At 47.5% G+C, this 10,967-nt stretch overlaps 1 protein-coding gene across 1 annotated transcript; it reads left to right on the top strand.

The window, feature by feature from the left end:
* The first annotated feature begins 2,750 nt into the window (after positions 1 to 2,750).
* On the top strand, positions 2,751 to 10,695 carry LOC138567774 (interferon lambda-3-like). The gene is made up of 6 exons (XM_069646266.1): positions 2,751 to 2,889; positions 8,622 to 8,779; positions 9,396 to 9,473; positions 9,781 to 9,924; positions 10,247 to 10,327; positions 10,537 to 10,695. Exons 1-6 carry the CDS (start codon positions 2,751 to 2,753, stop codon positions 10,693 to 10,695), a joined length of 759 nt encoding a protein of 252 aa, XP_069502367.1.
* Positions 10,696 to 10,967: the final 272 nt, after the last annotated feature.

The following is a 10,967-nucleotide window of genomic DNA, read 5'->3' as shown; positions in this document are numbered from 1 at the left end:
ATTCCTATAGTTTCGTATTTAGGGTAACGCCTCAAAGTGGTACACCCTTGGAACCCTCATTTTTTTTAAGAGGCCTGAACAAGAAAACCAGTCACGCTAAAAACAAAGAGCCACATGGTGCTGGCCCCAGCCCAGGACCATCCATTAGCAAAAAGAAAAGAAAAAAAAAGATTCTTTTTTTGTTCTTTTTTATTGTAGGTGTAGCAAGGGGGACCGCCTGGGTAGCAAGGGAGACCTAAGGGGTCGCAGGTGCGACCCCTGGTGACCCCAAAATGACGTCCCTGTGATGAGGTGCAGATGGTAGTGGGCCTTCTTGGCAAGGTCTGTGATGTGCAGAGAGAAGGAGAGAGTGGAGTCGAAGATGACACCAAGGTATTAGCGGTTGCCAGTGATAGGGTCGAAAACAATAGGATCGAATGCCTTTTGATCGACAGTCAAAGGATCGAAAAAAAGGATCGAATTTTTTTCTTTTTTAATGAGGGAGGTTTCCCCGCCAGCCCCCTGTTTTCTTTATTAAATACATTTTTTTACCAACCCAAACTAAAAAATATATATAAATAAATAAAATAAAAAATTCAACCCTTTTTTTCGATCCTTTTGCATTCGAGCAAAAGGTCATTCGATCCTTTTTTTCGATCGTTTGACTGGACACCGGTTTTTGCCTGAGGGGAAGGCGAAGGAAGAGGGCCCAAGGACGGCAGCCAGAGTGAGTGAGAGAGAAAAAGCAGGAGCATGCATCCCAATGAGAAGGATCTCTTTCTTAATGGCATTAGGGCAGAGATCAATGGAGGTGCACCAATTTTGAATTGCAGATAGACAGTCAGGAATTAGCAAGATAGGAGAGGAGGCCGAGGGAGCCTGAAAGAGAGCTGAGTGTCATCCGCATAACACTGAAAGTTAGAGGTGAAGGTAGAGATCAGATGGGCCAAAGGAACCAAATAGACATTGAAGAGCCAGGGTGAGAAGTTAGAGCCCTGGGGAACACCACATGTGGAGAAAGGTGGTGGAGAGAAAGGACCCAAGTTGGACTTGGGAGGGTTGGTGCAGGAGGAAGGAGGTCAACCACTCCAGGACCTGATGCGTGATGCCCAGGTTCCCACTAAGTCGATTGATGAGGATGAAGTGGTTGACCATGTCAAAAGTAGAGGAAAGGTCAAGGAGGATGAAGACAGAAGGAAGCCTGGAGTCAAGATTTGAGAGCAGATATTCACGGGTGTTCAGGAGAGCAGTCTCCATTCTTCTGGCTGCTCTGAAGCCAGACTGATGGTCAACGAGACAACCAACAGATTCAGTGTGGAGAGTAAGCTGGGAGATGGCCAGCTCTTCCAGGAGTTGGCCCAGGAATGGAGTGATAGAGATCGGGCGATAGTTTGCTGAACACGTAGGATTGGCAGAAGGATTTTTAAGGAGAGGGTGCACAAGGGAGTGCTTGAGGGAGAGGGGAAAGATCCAGTGGTGAAAGAGTGATAGCAGAAATTGGCCAAGGTTGAAGCAAGGGTGTCAATGTGTTCCTTGATGGTTTTGGAGGAGAGGGGAGCACCTGTTTGAATGACTCTTTCATAGATGGGACTTGTCAGGTTTTGTCAGAGAAGAAGAGGAGAAAGGAGGAGGAGTGGGAGAGGTGGCCAGAGGGGCACTGTGAGACGGAGAGGAAGAGGAGAGCAAGGACAGGATGTGCTGAGGTTTAGAGGTGAAGTGAGAAGCCAGAGCTGTACAGGGGGCCTGGGAGGGACCAGGAGCTGTGGAGACCGCAGAAGAATTGGCCAACTCCTTGTAGATTTTAAAGAGTTTGGCATTGTTGCTAGAGGCTGCAGAGATGCAGGCTTGGATGTGGACTCTCTTTCTTGGACAGGACAGAGAGTCTGTGTTGCCTTTGGAGCAGGCATCAGGCCAGTTTGTCAGAGGATGCGCCCAAAGCCCTCCACTTCCTCTCAGCCACAGTGCACCTGCGTTTCAGGGTGGCAAGGTCAGAGTCATACCAAGAGTTGCACTTGGAGGTAGGCTTCAGACAGATTTTCATGATGGGAGCAAGGATGTCCTGAATGTTTGATATAGAAAGATGCAGGTTAGAGAGGGATGTGTCAGAGTTTGAGTCAGCCGCAGGAGTAGGAGGAGCAGAGAAGGTAGAGGCAAAGTCATCCACTGACACAGGCTTCATGGGCCGAATGACCGAGAAGGGAGGTGGCAGTGCTGGGGTGGGCTTTGCCTGAGGGACAGAGAGTTTCAGGTGTTAGGAAAGCAGAAAGTGCTCAGTCCAAGAGAGGGAGTGGTGGGCGGGTTAGAGAGGGGGATATCTGAGGAGATGAGAACAGCCAGCGTGTGTCTGGCAGAGTGTGTCGGACCAGAGTGTAGAAGGGAGAGAGAGTGAGAGTGTCACAGAGGTTGCGGAAGAGCCCAGAGGAGGCTGTAGATGCCTCCAGATGGATGTGGAGGTCTCCAAGGAGAGGCTTTGAGAGGTACAGGCAAGGACAGAAGGGAAGAAGTCAGCCCACTCTGAGAGGAAGAGGGCAACCTAGCCAGGTAGCTTGTAGATGGTGGCCAAAGTCAGAGAGAGGCCAGGAGAGATACAGAGCCTGCACACCAAGCATTCAAAGGAGAAGTAGGCCTGCATAGGAATGACATAAGCAGGAACCCACTCCGGAAAGATTAAGCTACTCCACCTCTGGGTCGGTTTGTTCTTGGCTTGGAGAGGTTCTTGCAGCCACCAGTGAGGAGAGTGTCAAAACCCATGACAGAGCTTGCCGTGAACCATGTCTCATGAGAGCGAGGACATCAAGGTCAATTTCTTCAAGGAGGTCGCAGATGTCAGAGGAGTGTTTGACAGCAGAGTGAGAGTTGAGAGTAGCGATGCGGAGCAGGTTGTCACACTTGAAAGACCTCTGGAGTGGGGTATAGGTTTGAGGTACACCCAGCGTGCACCTTGTTAGGCAAGGTAAGACTAAAACATTTGATCTAAAAGAAAACAACATGGCTGTACCTTAATTAGGCTATCAAAGTCATTTATTTTAGAGCTTTCAAAGTCTGTGTTGGTGCAGCGGTCAGCGAACTAAAGAGAAGGCTGAGAGAAAAACACAGCAGACCTTGTTAGAGTGTTCTCAGAAAGGCAGAAGGAGATGGGATATTGTCAGGCAGGGTAGGTGCAGCCCCGTTGAAGCTTGGCATATGGCATCACAGTGCACTTGCAAGATCAGTGAATAGCACAATCATCGACATTAAGACCTGGGCCGCTAGAAAGCCAGTAGGGAGAAAACACAACCAGTCATGTGTTAGGCTTTTAACTTGTGGAGCCTGTCATGGAAAGTAGGTGTCAAATACCATATCAGGGTTGTGTTTCATCCAACCATGAGCAACTGGTGGGGTATGACATGAGACGGGGCTGTCACAGCGCTATGGGAAGCTTTTGGTGATGGGGCATTCTAAGGGTTAAAGGACTGGGTTGGAGTGAGTTTGGCAATGAGACATTGCCATAGAGAAGCTGCTGGGGCTGGTGTAATGCCAGTTAGATGTCCGTGAAGGGCTTTGGAAGAATTGATAGAAAGTGTCAGGTCTGAATGTTTTGATCCCTGCATGTCAATCGATGGAGAGAGACAGAGTCTGTTAGCTGCGATAGAGACCCATGAAACTTGCATGTCTATTCAAGAACCCCGTTGGTGTTTTCGAAATATGTATGCATTTGAATTAATAACTCTTCCTCACTTAAATGTTTTTATATGACTTCTGCAACCTTGTCAGCTCATGATTTGTTCAATAAAACAAGGAGTGCTATCTCTACTGATGAAGGAAACCCACCTTGTGCCCCATCAGACACCCTTGATCCGTAGCTACTCAAGCCTATTGCCCCTTTAGTGGCCTCTCACCTCGCTGGACTCTTCAACATGCCCTTCGACTCTGCTTGCGTTCCCTCTGCTTTCAAAACAGTCACAGCCATCCCTCTGCTAAAAAAGCAAAGAAATGACCCGAACCTACCAGCTAACCTTCTGCACTACTCTAAAGAGCTCAAAAGGGCTGTGTTTAACCATCTTACACATTTCGTAGACATCCACAACTTTCGAGACCCACTACAAACAGGTTTCTGTTGCTGTCACTCCAGGGAAACTGCTCTCATGAAAGTGTCAAACCGCATGGTCTCTGTTAAGCACTTCAGTCAATTCTCTATCCTGATTCTCCTTGAACTGTCTGCTGTCTTTGACACTGTCCATCACTGTGATATCCTTAATACTCTTTTTCTTCTTGGGATTCACAATTGAGCCCTTGCCTGAATTGAATCCTATCTTCCACTTCACCAATTCTCTGTCTCCTGGAGCAACAAAACCTCCCAACTCACTCCTCTAACTGTTGGTGTTCCACAGACTGTAGTGTCTGCTCCTCTTTACACTCTACACCTCTGCTCCTAGGGCACTAATATCCTACTTTGAGTTCTTGCACCTACTCTTCGCAGACAACACCAAAATCTTCTTCTCTTTCCCAAACTCTCCCTGATCTCTCAATCAAAATTTCAAACTGCCTCTCTTCCATTAGATATTGGATGTCTTTGCACTCTCTGATGTTACACTCTACCAAAACAGAGGTGCTCTTCTTCCTAGCCAAAAGGTCTGATTTCTTCCTATTTCTGTCCAGTTCCCATCGCACACTCTCCGCTACTCTTCTTCAGCTAGAAACCTTGGCATCATCTATGACCCTATTCACGCCTTCTACTTTCATCTCCAAAACTGAAACAGCAGCTCTCCTCAAACTGCTAAGTATTAGGAAAATCATACACCTCCCTCCTTTCAACAACACCAAGCACCTCTTAACCACTTGTGCCTTCTCTAAGCTGGACTTCTGTGCCAGCATCTTCTTTGGTCTCCCCAACTATGCTTTCTGTCCTCTCGACAAGATCACTAATTTCGCTATTGGGACTCCCTTTGAATTCCCTCATCTGTGGATGGCAAACGATAAAAAAGGGCCAGATTAAAATGTATTCTCCTGGCTCACAAACCTATCCATGTTAAGGCACCACTGTATCTATCCTCCCCTATCTGACTCTCCAAGCCTTCTCGTAATCTCTGCTCTGCCTCCTCGACTACCCCTGTGGCCCCTCCCTTTCCCTGGGCTTCCGCTTACTTCATTTGCACGGCGGAACACAAAAGTGCGGCATACAAGCGTGTATGCCGTCTTTTCACCCTACTCTTTTGCACTCCGCCGTGTATATGAGGAAAATAAGGCAGTATGGACCTATATACGTGAAAGTGTAAATGTAACAGGTCTCATTGTCCTTTTTACAGGGATCTCAAAAAGAAGCCCCATAGAGTTTTCGTTTTGACCAAAAAAGACATTTTGGATAAAATAAATGTGATACTTGTAGATGCACTTTTATGATATGATGTGGTGATGTGTTGGGAAGGTTCATGATCTGCTTGGGAAAAGCAGCATGAACCTTTCTTTTACAGTGGCAATGCTGGCATAAACGGTTCAGACAAGCAGCATAACTTTCTTTGGGCACCATCAGAATGAAAAGGCAGTACTTGAAGACTGTGCTGAACAGCACTATAATATGCTGTGTGCACAGCCAGCTGGAAAGCGCAGCATTGCTGTTACATGTTGTTTAGACAGTCTGCATGATTTTTCTTTGGGCACAGTCGGCTTGATAATGGGTTGTAAAATGCTGCTCTGTACTGTTGGTGACCTGGCATACTGTTGGTGATCTGGTACCTATTGGAGTGTTTCATGTGTTATCCTACAGAACCGATTGTAAATTCTTTGGCATTTTTCCCAATTCTTCTGAAATATGTCCTGCAAAATTATTGAATTCAACACATTATTTAAAAAAATTAAAAAAATACTAAGGGCTTCATGAACCCCTTTTTTCAGAATCCCAACGTTTTTGTTGGTTTTGTTGGCTTAGGCTCACTCTTTCCAAGTCAGAGACAACTTTTACGCCTCTGTGCAGACTGTGAGAGTCCGGGTTCACTTCCCTGGTGCAGCTCTGTGTAGACAACTCGTGAAAGGTGACCTTTGAGCCCTGCTGCAGCTTTAGAGAGCTCTGATAGCAGAATAATGACATGCTGCGAGAGAGCGGCCACACGCACCGAAGCATGTGGCATGTGCCATACCCGAGGTGTCGTCACAAGGAATTCCTCACCCAACCAACCACAACTCCGCTTTCATTTTCACTTCTGTGTCATCACCTCTGTGATATCACGCAGGTGTTTCCTTCGGAACCAAAGAAAAACATAAAAGTGCATTTTTGATTTTCGAAAAGGGAAAACTGCAGGTATAAAAAGTAGCGACAATGGCGGAGACAGCAACACTCCAGAAGAGAGGAGCCGAGAGAGAAGAGAGCGCACAACAAAAAGGACGCACAGCACACTGCTGCATGAACTTGCTCCCAGATATATATATATATATATATATATATATATATATATATATATATATATATATATATATATATATATATATATATATATATCCTATGACAGGATGCATCACAGGAAGCCCTCTACTGGGGGGAGAGCTAGCTGAGCTGCCACAAAATAAATATGCATGTACAGGCACGGCTGAAGATGTGTGGGGGCCCATTTCAACATGATGGTTGGGTGCCCTCTGCTTATGGGGGAAACAGCCTGATGTTCCCGAGGGGGGCATACATTAAAAATGTGACATACTAGCCTCTGATTATCACAAAATGCCCTACCAGCAGGGAGCTTAAACGCTGAATTTCCTCTAAAGAGCTTTAAACCCTTCTTTGTCAGCAAGGGGCCAATGTGGAGGAACCAGTGTTAGAAGGCAATGAGGTGATAGCACTTCTGTATATCTTCTGTATATCTTGTGGGAAGAGAAATCACAGCTTGGAATGCGAGCCGCACAAAGCGCACAATTTGGGCCCCAGAATGAAAATAAACTATTATATTGCCGACTTACAAGACTTCTGACTGTAGGGTGACGAGACGTCCCGGTTTTGCCGGCACTGTCCTGGAATTTGGTGCTATGTCCCCCTTTCTCAAGATTGTGTTTCCATCTGAAACTGCAGTGGTCCCCTTTTTTTTATACTAGCTTTTTATAGATGGCAGGTGGAGGAATGCACAATCTCACGCAGAAGTAATGCTGCATTTTACAACTTAAGATAGTGTTAGTTTATGATAAATTACAACATATGTTTATTTGAACATTAACACTTGAACCCCCTTCTCCTCCAAACGCTACTGAAGTGAAGTGCCTTGAAAGCCACTTTCAAGAGTTAGTCCTACATGTATGTTACTTGCCCTGTCCCGGTTTTTACATTTTTAAATCTAGTCACCCAGGATGATTGTCAACATGTGGCCACTTGCTGGGGGCCCCCTGAGGCACGAGACCCCTTTCATATGATAGATTGAAAGGCCCTGACACTGTCCCTGTGCACAGAGCCGGCCTTAGGGAAGGGCGGGCTGGACGACAGCCCGGGGTTCCAATCCCCCCCAGGGCACCATTAGCACGCCGTCATGCCAGGTTGGGGGAGTCTTTTAAGTGCTCCCCTGAGCTGGCCTGGTGGGAGAAGGCGACAGGCGCCCTTTTGTTAATAAAGGCGCCTGCAGATTTAATAACAATAGGGTGTTCACATGATGATTACCTCCCTGCTCCAACGCGGGAGCGAGGAGGTTTTCATTGGAATAGGGCGCTCATGCATTAGAATGGCTGATCGTTCTATTCCACTGATTAACCCCCTGGGAGGCACCGGAGCAGGGAGCAACAAAACAACCTGCAGACCCCTCCCACACCACATCTCCCCCTGTCAACCAGGGGCGCACTGGGGGGGAGGGGTGCCAATTCACCCAGGGCGCTGCTGCCTCTAAGGCCAGCCCTGCCTGTGCATGCAGAGTTAGGCTAGAGGGAGCAATATTCATGCTTCCACAGAATGCATCGTGTGCAGAGCGCTGCAAAAGGGGAAGATTCATAGATTGCAGTCAGAATCCTGCTGTCGGGGGGAATGTGGTGCTGCTGGTTGCTATTCTCTATAGAGGCAGCCACATGAATGATAGTCAATGAAAAGCGCCCCCTTGGCCACCAGAAGCCGACTTCCACAAGTCTATCTATCTATCTATATTGGTTTTTGTATAGCGCTAAATCGACCAAGGGCCTCAGAGCGCTCAGAAGGACAAAAACAAGAACATGAAAACATAAAGAGCAGGAAGATGGAAAATCAGGAGGCCAGGGCATGAAAAGAGAGAGAACGTTGGTGACCCTCAATGGGGCTCATTACGAGTTTTACCTCTGAAAATCGCCAGTATTACCATCCGGTAATACCGCCGGAGGTAGTACCGGCAAAAATCCCCAATGGAGTCCAACGCCAATAAATGGAGCTTTACACCCACAAACCGCCACTTGTAATCAGGTGGTATTACCGCTTGAGGTAATACCTCCAGCAGTAATACAACCTGACCAAGTGGCGATATCAGTAATTTACCGCCAGAATACCGGCAAACTCAGAATGAGCCCCATTGTGTTGCAGTTACCTCAGGATGTTAAGGAGAGTGTAGTAGTTAATTTCACCTTGTGTTTAAATGTGCTCTATTGAAAGTCTTTAAATAAATGAAATTCAGATGATAAACTACATTGATATAAACACTAAACTGAATTTGCTTTGCTTATTTCCCTGGGTGCAGACATGGATATGAAGGCATTGATCCTGGCCATGGCAGCCCTGACCGTTCTCAACACAGAGGCCTTCCCCAGGAGGCCTCATGCAAAGTGCCGCATCTCCCAGTACAAGACCCTCCTCCCGTCCCAGCTCAGAGCCGTGCAGGAATTAAGGGACAAATACGTAAGTGGATCTACGAGTTGGCACACAAAGCCAGTCTGCCTCAATGTGGGGGTTGCGCCCACTAATACCTGCTCACAGTAAGGCAGGAAGATCTGAACTATCAAATCATTCTAAACACTCTGCACCACCAGTAGCAAGCACCCTTCCAAGAGCAAGAACCTAGATTAAGCTGTCAATCACTGTGCTACAGCCAATCAGCTATAAGCTAAGAGAATAGCACACTCAGTGCATATCCTAAAGATAATAATGAGAGCAGCTCAGAGGTCTCCAGAGGCCTCTCGGTGTGAGATTATTCTAGGGGTGTGAGGAAATGTACAGGCATTATAGATTCCTCTTCAGGCGCTGGGAGATTTGCAGGCTTGGATAGATCCTACATGCATGGGACATGCCTTGTCACGGTGCACGACACTAGAAGCATGGAGCATGTCCCTGAGTGTGAAGATATCCTATAAGTCACAAGAGGTTATGATATCAGGGAAACGACACATGGTGACCCAGAGGGAGCATCCGCTGGAGACATCTCCTCCAATCCCAGCTCTGCTCTTAGCCGTGTGTCTGAAATCCTCTACAGGCTGCTGAAAAGTGCTCTTTCTAACATCTCTGCCTTTTGCCCCAGGAGGAGACGTTGCTGTCACAGATCCAGAGATGCTCTGGGAAGCTCCTGCAGCAGGGGCCGTCTGTGCTCCATTTTACGGTAAGGAAAAACCGAGACATATGAAACCTGGGAACCCGATCCATTAATCTAGGAAACGCCCCCTTCAGCTCACCTCACCCTAACGCTGTGTGTTCTCCTTTTAGAGAGATCTCAACACAGCCCTAGATCTCTGAAAGTCTCTGATCTCAGTTATACTCTTCAGCAGTAGTGAGATCTCTCAGCCCATAGGGCCACTTATACCAGGCACTGACCTCCAGGGCCCATGTAAATGTGTGTGGAACGCATGTCCTCTCTGTTTCCCTTGGGATGTTACTGTGATCACAGCTCTGTTCCTCCTCTCTTTAAGGTCCAAGACAGGATCATCTTTGTTGAGGAGAAGGTGGCACTGGCTGTACAAGTCTTGAAGAACTTCAGCAATCCAGAACTGTCCAAGTATATGTCCAAACCCTTGGAGACGCTGGTCGCCATCAGAGAGGACCTGAGACACTGTGTACGTATTGGCCCCAGACTAACCAGAGACTGTGTGTGCTGAGCAAGACCCTGTCTACGTTCTGAACATATGCATGCTATGCATACTGGCCCTTTGCATAGGTGTTAGGGAGCAATTAGATTTCTAGAGCATGCACCTGCACCCAACACTGCCCTGTGCCCTGTGCATGGCATAACAGTTACACTGATGCATTTGTGTCTATGGCAAACTCCACACAAATGAACATCCACCACCTCAGCAGTAAGAATATCAGAGTTTCAGGTTGTGCTGAGAAGGCACCAGAACTTCCAAAATCAACTTTCTTTCCTCCATTTTCTTTCAGCGCAGCTCTAGAACACACGTGAGCCGGCCCTCCCCGCGCCTGGACATCTGGCTGCAGAAATTCAACAAAGAAAAAGAGATGGTAAGAGAGTGGGAACCAATAACACATGATGAGTTTAAAGGGCAGTAATGAGGTCCAGAATCAATACGGCGGGCATAAAGGACAGCAGGTGCCCTATAGACAGATGGTGCCCACCGGGCAGAGTAATGAGCAGGAGGATTGAGGAATGACATCACAAGCATCGAGGAGGCCGCTCTAAGTGTGTAACTTGCCCCTTTTGTCCCCTCCAGGAATCCCAGGAGTGCCTCCAGGAGACTGTGATCCTCAATCTCTTCCAGATGCTGAACGAGGACGTCAAGTGTGCCGCGTACATGGAGGAGTGTGACAAACTGCAGCAACATCAGGCCCGGCCCACAGGCTTCACAGCAGCCAATCAGAAGCAAGAATGACAGCAGTGGCCCAATCCTTTACCTTAGTGGAGCTCTACAGCTTTCATCCTCCGCTGGAACCAGTGACACTGTCACAAATGTTACACCGAGACCCGTTATCACAGACTCCAGCCTATTTCTCAACGCCTTCACCACAGAGACACCATCTACATAACGATGATCTCCATCACTTCCGGCTTTCAGGAGACTCAGAAAGACTGAGCTGTGCACTCACTGGAGAAGTGGCTGTCCATCATCACGGGCTAGGCCCTGCTGCCTCCACTGCCATGCAT

The sequence above is a fragment of the Ambystoma mexicanum genome, chromosome 2p, assembly GCF_040938575.1.
Source record: "Ambystoma mexicanum isolate Mex_15411 chromosome 2p, UKY_AmexF1_1, whole genome shotgun sequence".
NCBI lineage: Eukaryota > Metazoa > Chordata > Amphibia > Caudata > Ambystomatidae > Ambystoma > Ambystoma mexicanum.
Note: the sequence above shows the minus strand (reverse complement) of the source record. Positions and strands in the feature narration are given on the sequence as shown.